Source organism: Oryctolagus cuniculus, chromosome 5 (genome assembly GCF_051225735.1).
Source record: "Oryctolagus cuniculus isolate XC-2025 breed Fujian yellow rabbit chromosome 5, ASM5122573v1, whole genome shotgun sequence".
Taxonomy (NCBI): domain Eukaryota; kingdom Metazoa; phylum Chordata; class Mammalia; order Lagomorpha; family Leporidae; genus Oryctolagus; species Oryctolagus cuniculus.
In genome coordinates, this window is record NC_142871.1 from 159,143,559 (window position 1) to 159,169,008 (window position 25,450).

Sequence of the window (25,450 nt, forward strand, 5' to 3'; positions counted from 1 at the left end):
GCGCTCCTGCTTGGAGGCTGCCTAGCTATTTCTGTTACAGACATGCTTTTAAAATCAAATGAGAAGAAACAACTAGGTGAGTGATGGATGGATTGATGGCAGTAATCATTCCACAATGCGTGTGGATATCAAAACATTACACAGTACACCTTAAATACATGTGATTTTTATGTGTCAATCATATCTCAGTAAAGCTTATTGGGGAAAAAATCAGAAGGAGAAGAGCAGCTTGGTAAAGAAGTAATCATGGCGGTCATTTGTGTTCTGGCCTAATCCTCTGCCTGTTCCTAAACATTGGTCAATATCACCAATCCCAGAACTCGAGAAGAGTGCGAAGTCACCAGAACAAACTATTTTAGAAAACAAAGAAGAGAATGGAAGCGGACATGTGGCTGTGGGTAGGATGTCTAGGCCTCAAGACCCCTAGGTTCTTGCAATTTTAGGGTGGGAGGAAAAAGAAATGGAGATGAGATGTCTCATAAGGAGAAGGGGTAGAGGAACCCGCACAAGAGCAAAGCTTGCACACCGCGCAGTTTCACTAGGCACTGACTTGGTTGCGGGAGCAGTGAAGTATTTTGAGAAAGAGTTTATCATCGGAGAACTGTGCAGAGCATGGAGTGGGATGAGCTGTTTATTCTGGCCAAGCAACAGCATAATGTTGGGGGGTCCTGGAAGGAGGGAGGAAGGGGAACAGAGAAGGAGGGATGGAAGGCAGGAGGCAAGGAGGAGAAGAGGGGAGCAAGCTCTCTGCTAACGTTCTGAGCATCTTTCAAAGGTTCCACAGTCACCTTCCCCCTGGCAGGGGAGTTCAGTTCCCCAGATACAAGACCAGCGTTCTGGTGCTGTCCAGTTCAGAAACATGAGCAGATAGGCATTGCAGCCCCAAAACTGTACACCAGAGCTTAGACAGTTTCACCTCCGGCTTCTCCCCCTTCTTGCCTCCCCTCCAAACATTACTAAGTGCATTCTTTTTGATAATCTTTCCTTTTAAAGGAGATACTACTCTCACTGAAAGGTCAAGCAGCTAAAAATACTTAGTTCGGATTTTCCATGCGCTTTTCTGAGTGATCTCTTTGCTTCTCATCTTGCCTGGAAGAAATGACCGGAGCATTTTCCACCCACAGGGAATCGTTTCCAGGCACTGGGGCCAATGTTTGTCTTCTTGATGATCTTTCCCACTTCACCCGCTTTGGTCTTATCGGGAAATTTCAGAAGAACTAAAAGAAAGACTCACTTAACAAAGAGTTGAGCACCGCTTTCACATTTTAAGCCAAAGGGCCCAAGTTCCTTTTCAGGAAGCCCCTCTACGAGGGCAGACGAGGAACACTGCACTGCTGCAGGGGATTCTTGCCTTCCCAGGTCCTTTGGTCCCCTGCAGCAGGACAGCCAGGCCAGCTCCACCCTGCAGGAGTTCAGACCAACCAGTCCACCTGCACAGCTGCAGCTGGGGGCCCACGGAGGCCCTGGCCCTCTTCTTCTGGGCTTCCCAACCTTGAACCTATGGACACACATCAGAGCATCAGAGAGAGAAAGGAATGTGGCCACTCTCAGCCTTGGCTTCATGCCTGTCCCACTCCCTACCATCCCCAGCCACCGTGTGGATGATAGGATTTGTGTTTTCTACGGTTTCTGTCTCCTTCCCTCTCCTCCCCCCAGGAGGAGATGGCTGCTATTGCTCCTAGTTGCCCTGGTGGACTGGGGGTGAAGTAGACAGGGGGGACGACCCTCTATCAGCCCAATAGTCCCAAGTCTCCTCATTTGTTATCAGAAAAACAAAACAATACACAAAGGCATCATGTATGTGAACAGCATTGTCAGGTGAGTTAGATGAAGTGAGGGTTTCTGTTGTTGTTGTTGTTGGATTAATATACATATGAAAAGAAAATTTCAAAAAATACAAAATGAGAGTTTTCCAAGGATCAGGGCCTCCAGGTGTCATGGTGCACCTGCCTGTAGGAACACACAGCAGATACACATCACACAGAGCAATTTGAGGGGCGTCCCAGGTAGGGACCCATAGTTCCTATTATCAGAATCACTAGCGTGGGCCAAGACACCAAAGATCCTGTTCAACAGATTCTTCCTGGGACAGTCTTTCCTCTGTTTCTCTACCAGGAAAATTCTCCTCTTTCTTCTACATACAACTCTCAGTTTACCTGCTCAGCACGTTATGTGTCTTCTATATTCTCACAGCAACTGACTCCTCACAAGTACTCACCTTGTCATTTTTTTTAAAAAGATTTTATTTATTTATTTGAGAGGTAGAGAGAAAGGTCTTCCATCTGCTGGTTCACTCCCCAAATGGCTGCAACAGTTGGAGCTGGGCCAATCTGAAGTCAGGAGCTTCTTCTGGGTCTCCCAGATGGGTGCAGCACTTGGACCATCCTCCACTGCCTTTCCAAGCCATCAGCAGAGAGCTAGCTCAGAAGAGGAGCAGCTGGGACATGAAGTGGTGCCCATAGGGGATGCTGGCACCGCAGGCAGAGACTTAGCTTAGTACACCACAGTGCTGGTCCCCATTTTTTATGCCTATCTTTCCAGGACACATCCCTCTTCCTGTCAGATCCTTAAGTCTTCTAGGCCAGACTCCATCATTCTCCTGTCAACTAGGCCCTGACTTTGGACTTGTGTGTTTGTCTTTGCATCGTTCAATGTCAGAAAGAACCCTGCTAAGTCAGTTTAGCCAGAACTCTCCACCCCACCTCCTCCTCCACCAGCCCCTGGGGATGTCTGATAACCCTGGCTGTGTGCAGCCACTACCCTGCTGGGTTGGTCTGGCTAGAATCCCCCTTGATCTTGATGCTTCCTCCCAGTAATTTTCTACCCACTCACTTTGCATTCAGAGTCAAGCCAGGCCTCTCTCCCATGGCAAAACCCCACTGGGGCTGTCCCTGCACTTGTCTCAATAGTGCCCCCTGAATACAGTGTCTCTCTGCTGTGAGAGCTTTTCCTTAAACACATTCTTTCACTAAACCTCACCAGAACAGACTCCATCCCAGGGCACTGGCAGGGTGTTGGGAGAGTGGGCCTGGGTGGCGCAGCCCTGGGCAGGCAGCCTGAGGCCAAGAGTCCCTAAGAGCCAGGGCAGCTCACCTATGTCACAGTTGTACCTGAAGCGAACACCTGTCCTCAAGCTGTGTCAGTTCCTTCCCAGGTCCAATTAACTCTCAACCTGTTACTACTTCCTAGTCAAGGAGGGTTCTCTCCCCCTCCCCCTCCCCCTCCACTCTCCCCCCTGCCCCTTCCTCTCCCTCTTCCCTCTCCCTCTCCCCCTCCCTTCTCCCTCATTAAAAAATTTTCAATTTAAAGATTAAAAAGCTGCATGCTTTTTTTGCTTCAAAGTACATCATCAGCCTTTGATTACTTTAACTAAATACCAAGAAAAGCTACTTAGGAAGGAAGGTTTATTTCAGCTTATAGTTCGGAGGTTCACGGTCCACAACTGGGTAGCCCTACTGTGTTAGGCACTTGGTGAAGGCAGAGGATGGCGAAGGGGGGAACCACACAGGGGCCAGGAAACAGAACGAGAAGCCAGACTGAACTTAGCTAGAATGATCAACCCTCTCGCGTGGAGGCCAGGTCCCAGTGACTTGGCCCTCTCATTAGGCTGCCCTCCCAGTTGCCATTAACAGATCAAGTCTCCACCCCTAATGCGTCAACTGTGAACATCAATCCATCAACCATTCTCCTAAGACTTTGGGGTTTAAGTGTCTGCGTGAGTTTGGGGAGTCAAACCCTGTACAAAGCGTAACACAAGGTCTTGAATGTTTTGAGAACATTTTTCAACCCCCAAATTAGTCCCCATGGGAATTTCTTTTATGATTACAAAACTGAGAGACCAGGAGTGGATCATGGGAGATGGAGGCAGCCAGAGGAGGGTGAAAGATGAGTTATGTTTGTTTTTAACCTATTTTTCTCAGGATTATCTCCTCTCTCGGGAGTTTCCTGTTAGCACAGAACTGCTCTCTGCAGAGTTTTCGGAACTGAGTAACCACCATCTGACCTACCCCTGGCATGTCAAAGCATGGAAGGAAAGTAAGGGGGAGGGGAGCGGAGGGAAAAGGAAAAGCCAGGAGACTGAGGTAGAAGGGACAACGTGGCTCTGAGTTCCAGCTCGCTCAGGGCAGGAGCAGGGGGAGAACCTCCAGGTTAAAGGGAAACCTTGCGTACTGCTGGGGCACAGTTACGGTGCTGGGACGCAATTGGGTAGAGCCATTATGGAAAACAGTACGATAGCGCTGCAGAAAATTAAAAATAGAACTACCATGTGACCCAGAAGTCCCACAGCTGGCTGTAAACCCGGGGGAAAGGAAATCAACACGTTGAAGAGTTAGCTGCACTCCCATGGGCACTGCAGCACTATTCCCAACAGCCAACATATGGAACCAACCTCTGTGTCCATGAATAGACAGACAAAGAAAATGTGGTGCACAAACATAACAGACAACTACTCAGCCTTTTAAAAAGAGGCAATTATGGCACTGGGGACACGATGCTGAGTGAAAGAAGCCGGGAATAAAAAAAAAAACACATCATCTCACCTCAACGTGGAACCTACAAATGCCAGACTCAGAAGAGAGTAGAATGTTAGTTACCATGAGGCTCAGTGTTGAGGCACGGCCATTTTGGCTACAGTTTGTGACAGTGGCATCCCAAACAGGAGTGCTGAACAGAGTCCTGGCTGCTCCACTTCCCATCTAGCATCCTAATGTACCTGGGACAGCAGCAGCAGGTGGCCAAGTGCTTGAGTCCCTGTCATGCACGTGGGAAACCAGGATGGAATTCTAGACTCTCGGGCATTGGCCTGGACCAACTCTGACCACAGCAGCCATTTGGAGGAGTGAATCAGTGGATGGAAAAACTCTCTCTTTCCCCCCAACCCCATCATTCTGCTTTTCAAATAAATAAATAAATGTTTATTGAGACTGGTGGTTACCAGGGGCTAGTGGGCAAGCAGAGAGGTGGGGGGAGATGTTAGTGAAGAGATGGAGGAGTGCAGTTGGGAGGAATATGTTCAAGATATCTGTTACACAGCATAGTGTCTATGGGAAATAACAATATCCTGTACACTTGGAATCCACTAAGAGAGCAGCCACATTGCACACATACAAATATGTGAGGTAATGGTTGATTTAACTGCTGCACATTGTACACCTCCATCTAAATGTCATGTAGTGTACCGTGAAGAGCTGCAATTTTTATTTCTCAGAGGTCAATTAACTTTTAAAAAAATCTCAGGGCCATCACTGTGGTGCAGCAGAGTAAGCTGCTGTCTGCAACACCAGCATCCCGTATGAGCATGAGTTGAGCCCTGACTGCTCCACTTCTTGTCCAGCTCCCTTTTAATGAGTCTGAGAAAGCAGCAGAGGATGGCCCAAGTGCTTGGGAGACCTGGATGAAGCTTCCGGCTTCTGGTTTTGGCCTAGCAGAGCACTGGCTTTTGCAACCATTTGGGGAGTGAACCTGCGGTTGGAAGTGTTCTCTCTCTCTCTCATATGCTGCCTTTCAAATAAATAAATAAATATTAAAAAAAAACTACCCTCCAAGTCTTAACTCTAGGTCCATGGAAGTGCACTCTCTGGCTTCCAGAAGCAGGGGCTGTCACCTTTTCAAATGACTTCACTCACTGAATCCTGAGGTTCTGGAAACTTCATTACTACAGGAGTTTTTGTGTAAAAACAACCTAATGCTTGTCTTTAGCAATTTGCAAAGCAGCTACTTTGCTTGCATTTTGTAGAGATGGGGAGCAGGGGCGCCTACGTGTTCTCCTCGCTCAAAGATAATCAGCTCACCCAGAAGGGAATCTCCCAAGGCCCTCACCAGAAGGCAGCTACAGGGACCACAGACTGCAGACCCAAGCAAACCCTCAGCTGGTATCACTGGACTCACTCAGCTTGGAAGCTGGAAATACTAGCTGGAGCTACCTCAACCGAGGGCTAAATTCAAAGCATGGATACACTCTACATGTACACTATCAATACATATACACACAAACACATGACCGTAGAATACAAGGTGCTTCCATGCATTCATGGGAAAAGGAGTTAAGATATGTGTTTTAGAGCCAAAACAATTTTGAAAGCTAATCACAAATTTTTCATAGTGTGCATTTCCCATGAACTTCTCGAAGACCCCTTATATGTATGGATTTCAAGTTTTTTCGCGCCAAAATAAATGTATCTTTTTTTTTTTTGACAGGCAGAGTGGACAGTGAGAGAGAGACAGAGAGAAAGGTCTTCCTTTGCCATTGGTTCACCCTCCAATGGCCGCCACGGCTGGCACGCTGTGGCCGGCGCACTGCGCTGATCCGATGGCAGAAGCCAGGTACTTATCCTGGTCTCCCTGGGGTGCAGGGCCCAAGCACTCCCTGGCCATAGCAGAGAGCTGGCCTGGAAGAGGGGCAACCGGGACAGAATCCAGTGCCCCGACTGGGACTAGAACCCGGTGTGCCAGCGCCACAAGGCGGAGGATTAGCCTAGTGAGCCATGGCGCCGGCCTAAATGTACCTTTTAATTCCACAAATTTTTTAAGTTCCCTGCATAACTGTATTATGCATGTGTGTATACATACACATGCATGTGGGTTTTTTTTTTTTAGTTATTACATATTTGCTTTTTTTAAGATTTATTTGAGAGACAGAGTTATAGAGAGAGGTAGAGCAAGAGAGAGGGGTCTTCAATTTTGCTGGTTCACTCCCCAAATGACTGCAACAGCTGGAAATGAACTGATCTGAAGCCAGGAGCCAGGAGCTTCTGGGTCTCCCATGTGCGTGCAGGGGCCCAAGCCATCCTAGTAGCCATCTTCTACTGCTTTCCCAGGCCATAGCAGAGAGCTGGATCAGAAGTATAGCAGCCGGGACTTGAACTGGTGCCCGTATGGAATTCTGGCACTGCTGCCTGGGGCTTTAACCCGCTATGCCATAATGTTGCCTCCCACATGTATGTTTTAACTCTTTATTTGAAATAGTTTCAAAATGTATGTTTATATTGGTAGACATACTTGTATTTGAAATAATTTCAAAGTTTCACAAAAATTGCTAAAATAATACAAAGAACTCCTATATACTCAGATCATCTGGGTTTTCACATTGAGCCACATTTGCTTGATTGTTTTCTGTGGATTGAAAGCTGTGTATTTTTGTTCTCCTAAATCATTTGAGGGTAGGCAACATATTTCTGTTTACCACTGAGTACACCATGGTCTGCCCACAGACAAGAATCCATTCTTCATAACCACAGTGTATTGGCAAAGTCAGGAAATTTAACATCGATTGGATACTGGTATCTAATCCATAGTTCAGAAAGCGTGGCCATAGTGCTTCCCAAAAGTCTTAGCGCAGGCTTAAGCTAATCGATGTTTTTAACAAAAGCAAAATGTTTTATGCACTGCAGAGGTAACTCATGAGAGGCTTCCCACCAACTTATACTAAGAACAAATTATTCATTGATTTAGATGTTTTAATTTGCTTATTGTGCAGTACTTAAAGCCTCTCAACATATATTTATAAATCCAGGAAGATATTTGAAAATCCTGCTGGGATCCACTGGTTGGTGAGAAAGATGTGAGGAAAATGATGAATGCAAGCAAATGTGGCCCAAGGTTAAAAACCTCCTTTATCTGGACAAAGGTACATCAGAGTTCTCTGCAGTATCTTAGTAGCTTTTCTGTAGGACTGAAGGTATTTGTAAACGTGGTTAATCAGGGAGAGAAGTTCAAGGGGTGGAATGCAGCCTTTAAAGACCAGGGCAGGATCCTGGCTTCTGGGGCTTAGGAGACTTAGACTGGCCCCAGCCCCCACAGACCAGGAAAGGCACAATCAGCAGTCACTCAGAAGCCAACAGGCTCAGAACCATCCTGCCTCTACTGCCCTTGCTTTGGCAGGACAGGGCCAGTGCTGCTCCCACAGTGGGGTGTGTGCAGCAGCTTCCTGACAGTGCACTGTAGATACCACATTGAGATCCCTTACTCACCTTCACCCACTCTCAGTCTTCCCTCTGTCAGTTCCAAAAGACAGAAAGCTGCAGTGGGGTTGGAGGTGTGACGATTGAATTTATGAAAGAGATGGAGTAAGCATAGAGGCAATTAGTCAGGGAACATAAACACATACTTGGTTAGTAATAACTGCTTGCCAAGTGTCTGAGAGCTCTCACCTATATGAGTTTGCTTCTACTCCTCTGCAGTGACTTGGGCTCCAATTAGTGTCCAGATAAGAGAATCTGCAGAGAATCCCACCAGGCGTTCACTCCCTCCTCCAATTAACTAACTTCAAAAAGAAGCAAGAGAGAAGCTTTATTATAAAGAGAATTTTTGTTTTGGGGCTCTGAGCAAAACCTGCCAAGTTGGGGTCAATTGGTTTCACCTCTTTCTGACTTTTTTTGGCAGATAGTAATTGGGCATATTGAATTTCAAGAAGTCAAACTCCCAGAGCCAGCCCAGGTGGCTGCTTCTGTCTGTTGACAGTAGCTATCCCAAATGTTGATGAAGAGAAACACAGAGAGATGAGGGTCTCAAGATAAAAAGGAAAACCATTCTGACAGCGCCATTCTTTCCAGTGTCAGAAATGAAGGCAGTACAGACTCGGGAATTCTGGGAAAACAAGCAGATGACCGGGTGGCATGCCTGCCAATGTCACTGGGAAACAGTCCTGTTTGTGGTACAGATTGGAACAATCCCCAAGCTCATGGCTTCATTAAATACCAGGAGTCTTCGACAGTTTGTAGAATATGGAATGAAAAGACGAGTTGATTTTGGTACCAACACACTGGAATCTGTGCATACGAAGGGTCTTCAAAAAGTTCATCGCAAGATATGGATTCTGAAAAAAAACCCTATGTATATATTTCATAATATTTTGAACAAAATAAACTTCTTTTAATGCCATTTTCCACAAACTTTTAAAAATATTTATTTACTTGAAAGAGTGACAAAGAGGAGAGAGAGAGAGAGAGAGAGAGAGAGAGAGAGAGAGAGAGAGAGAAATTCTGCATCTATCGGTTCACTCCATAAATGCCCACAACAGCCAGGGCTGGGCCAGACCAAAGCTAGGAGCCAGGAACTCCATCCAGGTCTCTCACATGGGTGCAGGGGCCCAAGCACTTGGGCCATCTCCCACTGTCTTCTCAGGCACATTGACAGGAAGCTAGATCAGAAGTAGTTGGGACTCAAATGGGCAAGTGGCAGCTTAAGCTGCAGCACCATGCCACCCCCTCCACAAACATCTTAACGTTACTCTCATCTGAGAGTCCCACTTTCATAGATGACGTTGAATTCGGGCCATGGATAGCAAGTCCCAGCCAGAGAGGCTGGGCCCAGAAAGCCTCAGAAGACAGTGCAAGTTAGGAGGTTGTGGGCATGGATGTAACAAACCTAACATAGGGTTAGGAAGGCTCCAGAGACCTGGGCCAGACAGAGGATGAAGAAACAGAAGGTCAGCACACATTGGAGAGCTCGGCAGGATCGACACTGGGCAGCAGGGAGTAGAAATTCAGACACCAGGGGTACATGACCTAGTGGTTAAGAAAACTGCATCCCCTACACGAGTACCTGGGTTTGTGTTCCAGCTCTGATCCCAATTCCAGCTTCCTGCTAATGCACACCCTGGGAGGCTTGGTTGATGGCTCGGTGGTTGAGTTCCTGTCATGCACATGGGAGACTTGGGTTGAGTTCCTGATTCCCAGTGTTTGGCCAGCCCTGGCCATTATAGACATTTGGGAAATGAATTAGAGCCTGGGATCTCTCTCGCGCTCTTTCTTGCTTGCTCGCTCTCTCACTCTCTCCCCTCAAATTAAAGAAAAACCTTAGATATCAAAACCCTGGCCCAGCTTTAGTGTGATGGACCACAGATCATTGGAATGGCAACAGCAGGTTGAACTTTGGAAATATGCTCACAAATGCTTTCCAGAAAACACAGGATCAGTTACTGAAATTCCTGTGGTGGCCGTTGACATTTCCCAGAGAATTCATGGAAAAACAAAGCCAAATAGGTTCACTCAGAGCATTCTGAAGGCTGTAATATGCACGTGTGGATTGTGAACACTGAAGACAGGCACATGGAAAACAAACTTTATTAAACTTAATTGGCAGGGCCAGCATCATAGCACAGTGGGTTAAGCTGCTGCCTGTGACACCACCATGCCATATGGGTACCAGTCCAAGTCCAGTCTGCTCTGTTCCCAATCCAGCTTCCTGTTAACGCACCTGGAAAGCAGCAGATAGTCAGAGTGCTAGGTCCCTGCCACCCACGTGGGAGACCCACATGGGGTTCCCATCTCCTGGCTTCAGTCCAGCCCCAGACATTGTGGTCATCTGGGGATTGAGTAAGTGAACAGATCCATTCTCTCTCTTACTCTGCATTTCAAATAAATATTTAAAAAAAAAACAAACAGTATTCTCTGGAGTATCTTAATACACATTATTTACAATGAGTCTGACCCTTGTTTCATTTTAGCTTAGAAAGTGGGAAGTTTGGGAAATCTCAAAGAAAGAGTGAGAGATTGGGCCTTATTTTACCAAATTTATTGCTGTGTTAAAAGGTAGAGTTTGGGATAAAAGAATGAAAGCAGACTGGATTAATAACAGCCAAGATAACCACAGAATTCTTTGAGGTGTTCATCATAAGACTGGAATCCTACCAAATGATTTAATGCTCAAGTTGACATCTGATGTTTTCCAGAATTAAAAACCACGAATGGGTATTTACGAATAAACCAATTCTTAGTTACATTCAGTGCGACTGTCCTCTGTTTGGCCTACTAAAAAGTCCTGCTCTAACGTGACAGAACCCCTTTCAAGAGCTTATTTTGTTAACTTTTGGGAGACAATTCTTTTGGGAAAAAAATTATCTACTTCACCCCTTCTTAATTATCTACCTACACTGCACGTAAAGAAACTCTTTGACCCTTGGCCACCCCTGACCCTTCCAGAGACAGAAAGTGAAGACATAGTTTATATATATCAGAGAGAGTACTACTTTTAAAATAGAAAGTGTTATTTGTAAAGAGATACAAATTCCAATGTCAAGCAAAAATCCTTTTTGGGTTATTTGCCAATTTATTATCTCTGCTTCTTGTCTCTGCTATTGTAGTGCTGACATAATGTTGACCTGGTCTGTATTTATGGACACTATTGTAATCTAAAGTTCAGTTTAAGCTGTTGATGGTTTCCCCACTACAGTCTCAAACATCACAGATGCCTGATGTCAAGGGTGGATGTGTTTTGACTTAATCCTGAAGCTGGGTTTAAGCAGCACACAGGCCCTTTTTCTCATGAGAGCCAACAAGCTTACTGCTGACTACTTGAGGCCCTGGTGTACACATTCTCTATAGCCCTGATACCCATGTCTTTGATACCAAAATTACACATACTTCTTTTGTCCATTTGAACTTAAACTATCCAGGAAGACTTCATGTTTCAATCCAACTTGACAACTTTTCCCTTCCAGATACTCAGTGGTGGGCATTGAACTAGTGAAGATAAAACAAGACGCTGGAGCCGGCGCCGTGGCTCAATAGGCTAATCCTCCACCTTGCGGCGCCGGCACACCGGGTTCTAGTCCCGGTTGGGGCGCCGGATTCTGTCCCGGTTGCCCCTCTTCCAGGCCAGCTCTCTGCTATGGCCAGGGAGTGCAGTGGAGGATGGCCCAGGTGCTTGGGCCCTGCACCCCATGGGAGACCAGGAAAAGCACCTGGATCCTGGCTCCTGCCATCGGATCAGCGCGGTGCGCCGGCTGCAGCGGCGGCCATTGGAGGGTGAACCAACGGCAAAGGAAGACCTTTCCCTCTCTGTCTCTCTCTCTCACTGTCCACTCTGCCTGTCAAAAAAAAAAAAAAAAAAAAAAAAAAAAAAAAAAAAAAAACCAAGACGCTGGAAAGCCTGCTGCTTTATTTATGAAAGAAACAGTCTGCTTAGTGAAGCTAAATCTTGAAAAGTCCTAATTCAACATGGTTGCACTTCTATTATCACTGGCACGTAACTAGGGATATTCCTGATAGAAGAAAACAAATTAACTTTTCATAAGACCTAATGTCAACACTTGGGTCTTTCCATATCCTTTCTTTTAAAAGACTTCAGCCAAAGCATGGTGGCAGGCGATGAGCAGTCATGTGTTACCCAAGATCCCTTTGGGTCCCTGAGGATTACCTGAGTCCAAGCAAATGGGACTGTGGCAGCCCCTGCACGTCTGTTCTTAGAACTGGCAAGTGTTTGCGCAAGCGGCCTTTGGGCCACCTGCCCTATGCTTCCTGGCTGGCTGGCTCCTGGTACTCAGAATGAATTCAGATTTCCCTCTCTCTTTTAGATAGGGTCCTCACTCTCCTCTGCATTTCTCTCACTGAATAAAGCTTAAAACTTAAAAAAAAAAAAAAAAAAAAACCTGTCAAGTCTAAAGCAGTTGTTCAGGTATCATAAAAGACCTCTGTTTAATCAGTTAACTGTCTGTCATAAAAAAGCATTTTACCTTTCCCCCAAACAATAAATTAGGAAGGTAAAATGAGATTGCAGATGTCAAAGTGATTTGAGAGCAAAATGAATGCCAGCATTTATTACAATAATTAGTCTATCAATAATAATACAAGTTTTACATGTTTCCTCTAGGCACTTGAAAAACAAAACAAATGCACAAATCATACACTATAGTTTATACATGAAATTTTCGTTCTTTCTCATTCACCTTGCAAAAACTACCCAAATTAATGTTTCAAATGAGAAGTCTGGAGCCTGAAGCTTGGAACTGGATGGACACAGCAAGTGTCAAATCTGTGATGCTAAAACTGGCCCTGGCTTACAGGAGCTCAGTCCTATTCTGATGGTGTCCCTTTAAGAGTTGCAACTTGCATTTATGAGAAGACAAAAGAAATTCATCACTCTCCATGCTCCCTGGGTAAAAACCTGGCACAGAGCAGCTGGGTCAAGGACAAGCTTCACGTGCAGGAGGAGTCAGAGCATGGGGAGGACCCAGGTCTCATCCCTTCCCCAATCAGATAGCTCTGAGACTTTCACAAGTCACCAGTCTCTCAGAACTGTGCTTCCTCAATCCAATAGTGACTTCTGTCCATGGTAAAGATAACACAAGCGTCTCCTTGTAGCAACAGATTGCAGTCACTCCCAACACCAATTCCCACAAAAAGTAAGTAAGCAAAAGGGGCAGAGAAGGTGTTGTTTTATGAAAATGTTTGGCCGTGTTCGACCTATCAAGTTCAGTCCTGAAGTGCTCCCCGTGGAGGGCATGTCTGTCTCCGTGGCTGCTGACTCCACAAGATGCAACAGAATGTGGGCCTTCAGGGTCAGAGTCTACAGCTGGAAGAGCCGGCCTTTCTCCGAGGCTAACCTGCCCATTTGCAAAGGAGGTGGGGTGGCTGGTGCCCACAATTGGCAAACAGGCAAGTCATGTCTGTCTTTCAGAGGGCCTAACTGATGCTGGCTGCTTGGGTTTCCTCCTCTCATACATATTTGGTTTGGAGTATTCAAGGAATTTGCCAGCTCAGCAAGTTCATCCATTCTGCTTCCCAATCAGGCTCTTTCCTGCTGAGGTATGTTTCTAAAAAAATTCCCTCAGCAGGCTCTGCGCAGAAGCAACATACAGTTCAATGGGACAGTTACAATCTGAAAGAAATCTCTAAATATGCACAGCGCTCTGCGGGGATGCCGAATCCAGCTCCGACGTTGAAACTGAGGCATCTCAATCCACTACCAAAACTTGTAGCAGTCTAGCACCACATTTTCTCTCCAAGTACAGAAAGACAATGCATGAAAGAGGATTCACTGGGAATTCACTACATGGAATGAGATGTTGTTACTGTTATTGTTGATATACAAACCGAAGACTACAGAATAAGTAGGCTAGGTTCCAATACTAAAGATGAGAGCAGGGATTTAAATCTGATACAAATTCAGTTGTGTTATGTTGCCCTTTTATCCTGGCAAGCTGACCAACAATGTAACTAAATGTCACTCAAGAAGTGTAGACTTTAAATTTGGTAAAAAGAATTATGCAGTACAAGTTGGGACTTAAGGAAAATACATAAATCAAGGCCCAGGTTAATGACTTAACAAAAACATACAGCTACTGTGGTCTTCTCATCTGCAAACAACCCTGAACACTCTATTTTAATATTCTTCGGAAAGTTAAATTGGCTAGTGATGACATGTAGACTCTTGGATTTTTTTTTAAATATTTATTCACGTGTGTTTATTTTGGAAAAAATTGTTAGATTCATCCAATGGAAATGAGTCGGTTTGGGTTCACAGGCAAGAACTAACAGGAACTAACAGGCAAGCCAAAAGCAAGGGGAAAAATACAATGGAACTACTGCACCACCTAGTGACAAAACAGTGTCTTTGCAAGAAAACACCTGATGCTATTCCATTTTGTAAATCAGTCCCCCCAGCTTTCTGAACTTCTCAAAGACCTGCTGTAGGGAAGGGGTGTTCAAACCAGCAGTTAAGAGGCCAGGTGAGACACCTGCTGAGTCCCTGCTCCAGCTCCAGACTCCAGCTTCCTGCTAACAGAGACCCTGGGAGGCAGTAGTGATGGCTCAAGTAACTGAATTCCTGCAATTCACGAGGCAGGCCTGGGTTGGGTTCCTGCACCCAACTTCAACCTGACCCAGTCCCAACCATTGCAAGAATCTGGGAAGCAGATGTGTGTAAGAGCTGTTTACCTCCATGTCTCACATAAAGAAGACAGACCTATCATAGGTTCTGCTTACTTTCTTCTCTGCACCCTAACGCTTTAGGTACTATTTTATGAATGAATAAGGAATAGGTACTATTTTATGAATGAATAAAGCTTTAGGTACTATTTTATGGGTGACTTCAGTGACCATTCAGTAAAGCTGGCTATGTTCTTCCCCCGTGTGCTCAGGACTCATTCCTCATCACAAGGCTCTCGAAGACCCAAGCATCTCCCTTACAGATGATCTTCTGCAGATTTCCTATGTAGGTGATGACAAATCTGGAACTCACGGCCTTTTGTAAGGGTCAGCAAATATCAAAATGCCCTGTTTACCTATTACAAAAACATTACGTCAAAGAGTAAAAATAATATAACCAAATCAACATTTCTGAAATCCCAAGATTTACACTTTGTTTAAAATTTTTTTTTTAAGTTTGATGGTTGGGGAGGAAATGTATTGAGTAATTTTTTTAAAGATTAATTTATTTGAAAGACAGAGTTACAGAGGGGCAGAGGCAGAGAGAGAGGTTTTCCATCCACTGGTTCACTCAGCAATTGCAGGAGCTGGGCCAATCCAAAGCCAGGAGCCAGGAGCTTCCTCCAGGTCTCCCACATGCGTGCAGAGACCCAAGGACTTGGGTCATCTTCTACTGCTTTCCCAGGCCACAACAGAGAGCTGAATCAGACGTGGAGCAGCTGGGACTCAATCCGGAGCCCATATGGGATGCCGGCACCGCAGGCGGTGGCCTTAGCCGCTACGCCAAGGCGCTGGCCCCCTTGTAATTTTTTTTAAAGACTTTATTTATTTGAGTAGAGTTACAGACAGAGGGAGAGACAGAGAAAGGATTCCATGCTGGTTCCCTCCTCAAATGACCACAACTGCCAGTTGGGCCAATCTGAAACCAGGAGCCAGGAGCTTTTTCTGGTTTTCCCACACAGTGCATGGCTAGAGCAGTTGAGCCACCTTTTACTGCTTTCCCAGGCCATTGCAGAGGGCTGGATCAGAAGAGGAGCAGCAGGGACATGATTTGGCGCCCATACGGGATGCTGGCGCTGCAGGCAGAGGCTTAGCCAACCACGCCACAGTGCTGGCCTCAATTTTGTAGCTCTTAAGGTTGAATGAAAAAGTTATCTAGTAAAAAATTCATTTCAATTTGGCGATGACATGAAATGAATGTCAATGAGTGTGAGAAAATGCTTTCTTCCAGGATACTTGCTCAATTTCTAAAGTGAGCCAGTCTTCCCTCCAAGGTTGGTAACATTTACAGCAACTGGCTCTTTCAGCTCCAATCTCTTCTCAGGAAAGATAGTAGTTGGTTATTTAGCACCTCCCTCCAAAATCCTTAACAAAAATATAACAGATGCATCAGTATGACAATTTAAATATTGAGTTCATAATTTTTCAAATCCCCTTAATGCCACCCAGTCTAAGCTCCCAGAATATTCTGTAGAAACCAACATGGCTCACTGGGAACAAACACAGGTACTGGACCAAGAAGACCCCAGCACAGGAAATTAGCAGTTGGGTGACCTTGAGCACTTTCTCAACTTCTCTGAACCTCCTATGTATGCTTTATCTGTCAAATGGGGATAGAACACGGAACACAGAATGTCTAACCCGTAACAAGCAGTCAATAAAAGGCAGTTCTCTGCTACTAAACAACTTTATCCTTCTTACAGCAGTTACCTCGTACAAGTAGATGCTTCTGGGGTCCAGGACTGGTCCCAGGCAAATCTATAAACCTGTCCACAGTTGTATCCAAACTTCTTGTGTATTACCTTTTTCAGCCAAATCTCCAAAATCCATAGGTGAAACTGGCTCAGAAGAAAATGGACAAAAAGCAGAAGACATCTGCACCCGCAGGGAATGAGTTGAAGAGATTTGTCACCACGAGGCAGACACCCCATAAAGCTTTTAAAGACAGGTTTATTTATATATAAGTGCATGAAATCGAATACAGAAACTTTATTAAAATACTATATATTACAAATTTTTAATCCAATAAATTCTGTGTAATGACACTGAAGTGCTGGGTTCACTTTTGACAGATGTCTCTGTGAGTGTCGGCAGAGTTCACCCTGTAGGTTACAGAGAGAAGGGTCACGTGGGGACCTCAAGACACGGCCCTGGGATCAGACACTGGAGGATGTCAGCTGTGCATCTGTTCTCAAACAATAAATGGAACCAATTTCCTTTAATCAAAAATAACTTGCATATGTTTATTGCTGCCCTTTTGGAGAAAATGAAAGTGGTGAAAAGTAATTTGAAAGAAAGATCAACATCTCTAAGGCTAGCCTGATGCTTACTGCAATTAAAATTACTGAAAATTCACTGCAAAATCTGTGTTCTCCAGGAAAAGTATGCTGTATATACAATGAGATTTGTACATGAATTGGGAAATAAAAAATTGCTTATATAAAATTAAAAATCAATAGTATACAATATTTACAGCTTGTTAGGTATAATATATAAACATACTTTTTAAAATAATCCTGCAAAATTAAATTGTATCATGTAAACATGCATACACATACTCATACAGGGTAGTTTATAGTCTTCACAGAAGGGGGAAATTGTGTTCACATAATGTAGGGGACTTCATCAAATACGTGTTTGTGTCTGTGTATGACCCATCAACATTTATTCTTCCTGTCTTTTTGCTTCACAGTACATATTTCTACAGTAAAAATAAACCTGTGACGGTAAACACATTTCTAAAGGGTACACAAAGTGTCTGCCTGTGGACTACAGTATAAAACTAACACTGTTCACCCTAGAATGTCTAGGTTAAAACAAAACTAGAGCTTAAAATCCCACACTTACTTCTTGACTATATTTTTCCCCATTTCTTACTTGTAAAAAGAAAAAAGAAAAATACATCATGAAAATATAATGAAAGCAGTTGTTATCTGCCATCGTTTACGATGCAATAACAGATTTGTACTGAAACATAGGAACGTGACAGCTAAGATGCAGTTAATGACATCTTCCTCAACTCTGAAGTTGACAGTACAAAAGCCAGCCCATCTGTGCCGATCCTGAATTTTGATAAATCCATTTTGCAAAAGTATCTTAACTTTCAAGGCACTAAGAGATCATTTAGCTTTTAAAAAGTACACTGTTATTTACCAAATGACTATCAGTGATCTGAGAGCTGACACAATTTGAAAGTGAGGCCCACAATATTACACAGGTGAGCTATACTTTTGCCATTGACATAAAGACATCTTTGCCAGTTGATTTCAAGAACAAGTTGATCCCCTCATCCCACAATGAGCAGAGCTGAGGCTTGTGCCTACAGGAGCATTCCTTGAATTTTATCAAGTTATATGGCTAGAATGAAAAATACTGTGGAATTTCATATTTGTTCATATAATTATGCATACTGGGAAGAGGACTGGGGGAAATTTTTAAAATTCTTCAATTGCAAACATACCCAGTATCACAAATACTAAGAAAGCGTCAACAATTAGACTATCAGCTCATCCAGTATTGACAGCAAGCCATTTTTAATAAGCACCTCTTACTTTGCTTTCTTTGGAGAAAACTTTAAAATGTTCTATCCCAAAGATAGTTAATGATGATGTGCAAATCCTTTAATTAAAAAAAAAAAAACACAGTAAACCCTTGTCAATAGTATTCTCCAATTAATACTCACTTAAGAGGGGCTCTAAAAAAGTGATGCTTTTTGAAGTTACCACTCTGAGTTTAGGAGAAATGTGTTACATTGTGGGATCCAGATGATGTGCACTATTGTTCTCCTTTCTATGTATTTGTTGTATGGCTTTCCAGTTTTAGTTACACATCTAAACGCTCCCCTACATGGGACAGCCATTTTACTCTTGGCATAGACAAGACTGTAAGGAGGTGTGGCATACAATAATAAAAAAAAGACATCAGAGGCTCACGCTTTCCTGACTTGCCACAATAATTATTTTTCACTAAGATTCTATCTGCATTTCCCAAGCACTTCAGATTCTATCAACAAACTGTACATAGGTTTAAACCATAATGCATAACGTCCATGTGGAAAGAGGAAGATGATTTTAAAGACACTGCCAAATTGGTTCTCCAAACCAAGAAACAGTCATCACCCAAGGTCAGTGTAAGGGCAAAGAATGTAACAAGCATGAAAATTAGTCCCCAAAACTCAAGGGAGGAGATGATGAGAGTTCACAGCTCAGCTCACTCCCACAGTTGAGGGTTTCCACTCACTCAATAAAGTGCTAACAGGCACATCTCCACTTTACGGAAAACACTTCTTGTATTCATTAGTTCCTCCAAACAAATTCACAGATATACATTTAAGTAACTAATTCAGCAGCCTCCTTCACAAGGCTGTATTATCTCCACACAACAGAGATCCTTCAGTTAGAAGAGCAAATCTACCACACACACACATACACACACACACACACACGGTATGATTTCAAAATGCATCATAGCAAGTTCTCACATATAAGGAGAGCAAATTGTGTAAACAGGCAGCACACATGCACACTGCGCAATCCAGTCTCAAAAGAATGGGGTGGGTTGTGTTCACATCAACAGGGGGTGCGTCATCAGCTATGCCTCTGATGTGGGCACTACCCTTCCAACACTTCTTCCTGTCTTTAAACTTCCTTCTGCTACAAGGCAGCAGCAGATGGTTGAAAAGTGCTGTAATTTTTACTCAGATGATGTTCCTGTATCCTGGAGAGTCTCCTCCACAGTGGTGTAAAAAGGACAGGAAGTCAAGAGAAAGTAGATCACTTGATTATTAATTAGTCCACTTTAACCACTGAGAGTCTCTCTCCTGGTCACTAAAAGAAACAGTAATTGATCCAGTGACCCAACTAGGGTTACCAGATATGTGCAACCTAAGTCCACCAGAATTTCTGCAGGAACTTTCCACGTTCCTCATGTTTTAAAAACCAGACAACTATAGATCAAAGAGGTTCTGAATGAGGCTTTCTGTGAGAAAGCTTTGTAATAGCAAGAGACAGAAGTAGTTTGAGAACATTTTAGAAAATAATCTTAGCATCTTGATCCTTCTTGAATTATATAATGGTTACGAATTTAAAATAATGGTCTTTCCTTTTAAGCCAAACCAACCAACAAAACAACAGCAACAAAGGCTTGAAGCATCTTTGCTCCAGGAAAGGAGGGACCTGGTAGATGACAAAGCCCAGTTCGATTTCCCTACACACTTGACACTGAACTACTGAGCGAATGCCGTGGGCTGGCCACAGAATGGTGGAAACTGGAGGAGAGAAGGGCTGGATCTCACTCATTCTTACACCCCTTCACAGGGACAACTCGCATACAGCAGCAAGTCAGTGGCTGCCGGCTGGGTGAGTCCAGCTGCAGCTGAGCAGGGTAAGGAGCGACTGCTGGCCACCTCTACCCCGTTCCTATACCCACCACGGTGACCAGAATCATGGCCATTCCACCATCTCTGACTCCCTGCTATCTGAAAAGTGAAGAGGTGAAGTAAGCAAGATTGTAAGATAATTTTTTTATTTCAGTTTCCTTCCTAAAATATATGTAGAGAAAATACAGACATGGAAGAAAGCTAGGTGAATTTTACAAAACAACAAATCAATTGGCACTGATGGCCAAGTGTAATTTTTTACAATTCTAGTGACTATCTGTGGATCATCTACTGTCAAATACACATGCTCCTCACGGCAACTCCATGGCATATTCATGCACCTAAAGAGCAGGAACCAGAGCTCACAGAGGCGAGATGGCATACTTGGTGTCAGAGGGACAACAGGTGACAGAGTCTGCATTAAAACCCACGTCGCTGGCTTGGATTCTGGCCTTCACTATGCCATACCAATGACACCTCAGGTACCAAAATTCCATTTAGTAGATGAGCTGAGAATATAAAATGTAGGGGAAAAGCACTGGATTTGAACTCACAACTAGAAATGGGAAGCTGAATGCTATCTCCACTTTTTTAGTATTTAAAATAGTTTTGTCAGTTCTCGGTGGAGTCAAGGGCTGGAATCCCATCTCATACCTGATACAGCAGCATGCTGCATGGGGCAGATACCCCAAAGATGCTTGCTGAATTGAACCGTTGTCACCTGAGTGTCAGCCCAGGCATATGAACATGGCAGCCTGCTGTCTCAATCAGAGGTTCTCTAAAGTCCTCTTCCAACAAGCTTAGATTGCCTGCAAGTTTAAAGTATCTCATTTCTTACAACACAAATACAGGATATATAGGCCAATTCATTTCTTTATTTCTCTCATTGAAAGTACAAACCCACATACTTTGTTGGGGCAGTGGAGCTGTATGAAGTAGATAACTAAAAACCAATACTGGATACAACTGTAACACTGTCTGGTAAACATCAGGACCTAACATCAGCACAACCACGGCGCACACACTGTCATAAAGCGGTCCTGATCCTGGTCCTAATGGGCAGGTCACCTGCACCCCCTTCTTTAAAAGGTGTTAAGCAGGACTGGTGGCTTACGTAAGGTTCCCTGACTAACTCTGATATGGACATCTCTCACCAGCGCGTTAGGTAGAAACTGGCTTGGGCAATAGGAGTTCCTTCTCTGAGGAACTGATTTCATTATCAGCGATGTTTTATCCAGAGTCTTCTTAGACAACAGGCTGTCAACTGCACAGGATCTCCCTATCTTGCACTTGTCACAGAGAACATTTACCGCCAAATCGCATTTTAAGGCAGTTTATCCCAAATACATTAATAAGGGCTTGGGCCATGTCCCAAATGAGGGTTTCCAGCAACAAGAAATCAAGAAAAGTTTCAAAACTCTAAAACATCCTCAAACTTATTGAAAAGATAACTCAACTAAACAATGTTATCAAATTCTCTACCAGAACACAAACTGTTCAGTGCATAATAGCTTTCCAGTCAGACTTTATCCACAGATAGCAGCTCTGTGTGGATGTACATAATGATATATATGCTAGTAATATATATCATTAAACATTTATTGTCTCTAGAGGAAAACAACTAACTTTTAAAAAAATCTCAGCATAAAAATAGCTACCAAGACAATTTCAAAAATTCACACTATTCAACTGCATTTCAAACCATCCAAAGAGTGACAGTAGCCCAAAAATCCAATGGAAGTACCTGAAAACAGCAAAGAAACCAAAAATGTCCCCCAAACTAGTGCACACACACATGCGTGCGTGCACGCGCACGCAAACACACACACACACACACCACACCATAACATCAATAAACTTGATAATGAGATAACTGCAGGGCAATCTGCAAACTAATCACTAATTCTTCATTTGTACTTCATTCTAGAATAAAATCAGGAGTTTACAGCTCTTTGGTGCAACCAGATGCTGAATGTCAAATCTGGATTATGAACCACCCACTCCCTATCACGTTACCTTGCTTTCTTAACCATGAAATAACCATATGCTAACATAAGTTCATCCTGTCAGTCTAAAGCAAGGTCTGCCCAGTGTGGACAGGTCTCTGGTCGAGGGCAGGTGCTTTACACTATGTACAGAATAGCCAAAGGGAAGGACGAACCCACACCAAAGCCCAATGGAAAGGAGAAATCAAACTGCCTTGGAAAGGGAAGCCTAAATTTAATCTAAGAAAATGTCAGGACTATAAAGAACACCTGAGAACAATTCCAGCCTTACACTTAATTAAAAAAACCATTTTAAGATTTCCTCCAAAGATCCTTAAGAACATATAATTCCTTAACTTTTTTTTTTTTTTAAACAAATAAACAAATCTCTAGTCCCCGGTGGCAGTAAATCCCCACACAGGCTAAAGTACACCCTCTCTAACTCCTCCTTGCTGACTTGCTAATATATTCTGCACTTTTTTGGTGTAGAAAAGGGGCTTTGGGTAACAAAGGTCTTAAACTTAAATGGGGACTTAAACTTGCTTTATTTTATCCATAAGGAAAGGCACGGGTGCCAGATCATCTTTTGGAGTGTCTGAACTTCATATTCTCTACAACAGTTCTTCCTTGGAGTTAGCACATTTATCATTGAAACTGGTACCCAAGGAAACCCCACTGGGGGACCAATTCCACCAGGCTCTGGGATCCCCCTACCTCCTACCATCTTAGAAAACCTCTTCAAAGGTTCTGTGTAAAGGCCATGTCCCTTTGTTATTAATGTCATCATGGATTCTGGTAAACTCAAATCACAACAGCTCAAATTGAGAACTGAACACATGAAATGAATGACTCAAATACACGTTTGGGGCTGAACTGATAAAGCTGAGATTTAAAATGGCTTAACTATATTCCCAATCTTTCCCTTAGAACCATGACGTTGACATGCATCCAAATAAGACAGTTTATTACGCATCCTGTAAAGCTCACCTGTTACTCATTTACAGGTCGGTTTTGAGCTCCAGAGCCCAATGCACGGCACTCCTTAAACACGGTTAGCACTCCAGAACAAAAGACTGGTTCCATTTTGTAACAAAGTTAAGATGCTTGCAGCAAGTACTATAACCCCGCCGAGACACCAGACGGCTAGCTGTACAGATGTTCTCACGGCTAGCTGTACAGATATTCTCTGTGAGAGACAAGGCAAAAACTTTCTTCAGAAGGGTCAAAGAATGCAACATGTGTGTCAGACTTTTTCTTAACAAAACTTATAAGAATATTTTTAAGTTATATTCTTCCAACACACAAACGACAGTCAATGTGTGTGACCCATAAAGTTTCTGAATTCATCTAAATAGAATATTTATGCATGAGGGAAATTCTTAAAAGGGTGTGTTAATTTAGTGAAAAACTGTGTGCCCGATAGATCTATTCTGAGTCCTTAAAACAGTTTAGCTAGTCTTCCAGGAAGAAGAATTATTTCCTGCATAAATTAAATAACAATAATGCCTAAACACATGAAAGCCCTAAATCTCAGAAACGCTCAACATTAAAAACCAAAAAATCTCTCTCATACGAACGATTTGGGATTGAGCACACTCACACGGGACTCAGCATCACAAAACAGAGATCTCACTACATGACCTGAATTCATGTCAGAGATGTTCACAGCACTCATCTACGTCTACACTTGCAAATTGTCACATGATCAATGGTAACAGAAAGAAGAGAGTTTGGCACATGTAGCAATTCCTCAGAACGTCCCTGTAGCTGAACATGGCGCTGTGAACCTGATTGGCAGCTACACAAGGTGCTTTCCCTCCTGGCTTCCCGTCGGTCTTCGCGCCCCGGGCCCGGACGGAGGCACGGCAGGTGCAGTGCGGTGGTGCGATCGCTCCAACACCAGAGGGCAGGCTCTGCACACAGCACGAGAGGACCGGCGCGGCGCACGGTCCGCGGCCATTTGTTTCTACTTGTAACCAACGCCATTTTCAGGCGGTCTGTTTCCGTGCGTGAGGTCGGGCATTCCCACAGAAGCCTCAGAGCGTGGCGAGGATCCTTGAAAAGGAGATGATTAGTGTCAGTACAGTCTGCCCGACGCCCCACACCAGCGCCTCCAAGGGGGCCATGTTCTTCCCTGCCACTCTGTAGATGCCCGCGACCGCCGCACCTGCAGGAACGGGAGAAACACAGGACCTCACTCAGCGGCAGACCTCGGCGCTGCACCTCGCGAACGGTCCCCACCCTTTGTGCGCGCTCCCACGCGAGCGCTCAAGGTTACACTTCCCTGCGCCACATTTAGCCTCTTAGTTGAAAAACAGCCTTTTCTACTCAACCGAAAATATGCAGAGCATACATTGCGAACTGAATACCAAATATTAAGAAAATTATTTAAAAAAATGAGTAATTCATTACTGCAATCTCTTACCTGGGCATTCAATTGGCCTTACCTCACCAGCATTTTTAAAAACATCCAATACAATATACTGCGCAGAAGCTACACAGCAGTAATTCCCAAATTACAGACATTTTCATATTAAACATATTTTTCGTATTTTTCATATTAAACTCATTTTTTGAGTAAAATGAATTCATTCTTAAATTTCATGGAAAATATGAGAATATTTGCCTCATCCTACAATCGACCATCTAATATGGTTTATGAACTTTTAAAGAAAGCATGTAACTGTAAGTCACTTGGAGATTGCTTGACAGTGAATAACCCGGGAAAAACGTTTAGATAAAGTGCCCTGCCCAGAGCCAGAGGATGTGAGTTACAAGCAACCTCAGGCACATCTGATCCAACCTATGCACTTAATTTAGCAAACACAATGATGTAGCATCTAAGAGGCTAATTTTAAAAGTACACTCCAAAATCATAAAGGAGGAAACATTTAAGTTAAATTACGCCATCTTATAGGTGGAGATGGCACTGAAACGATTCTCTCTCTTGCTCTCTGTCCTATATGTATATATAAACTGCCTACCTATCCTAGATTGGTTAAGCAAAACAACATAAGGGAACAAATAAATTATCCAAATACCCCGAAGTGACAAATATTTGAAATAAAAACTTATTCATAAAAATTAGCTAGATATAATTTTTGTCAAAAACAGCTAAGGATTAATAACATTTTGTATCTTACTCAAAATCTCCCAAAGTCACCATAGTCCTCCACAACGGACATAAATGGCAAAAGAAAATTACTACTCTAAGCCAAGAATCTTCACATGCTTGTTTCAACATAAAAGGAAAATAAAACAGTGTACTTATCACATTTATGTATCCTACTAGGAACTTTAAAGATACTGTCTGAATTATCTATCATGCTATCCCCCCTCCCCCGGTATCATCACCTAATTTAATGAGGAAAGACAGGTTCAGAGAGGTTCGGTCTCTAGTTCAAGGAAATACAGCTGAGGGAAGTCTAGTTATAAATCCC

At 43.6% G+C, this 25,450-nt stretch overlaps 1 protein-coding gene across 5 annotated transcripts in view; it reads right to left on the bottom strand.

The window, feature by feature from the left end:
- The window catches only part of TMEM170B (transmembrane protein 170B), a 116,015-nt gene that overhangs the window by 51,669 nt on the left and 38,896 nt on the right, over nucleotides 1-25,450 (bottom strand). For 2 of the 5 annotated variants that reach the window (XM_089333398.1, XM_008262386.5), the window contains one exon: nucleotides 16,579-24,177. The exons of 2 other annotated variants lie outside the window; for them this stretch is intronic. In XM_089333398.1, the coding sequence (XP_089189524.1) occupies nucleotides 24,047-24,177 (131 nt within the window). In that variant the 3' untranslated portion in view covers nucleotides 16,579-24,046. Of the gene's footprint in view, nucleotides 1-16,578; nucleotides 24,178-25,450 lie in introns of those variants that run through there. One more of the 5 variants, XR_011388799.2, reaches the window with a different exon arrangement.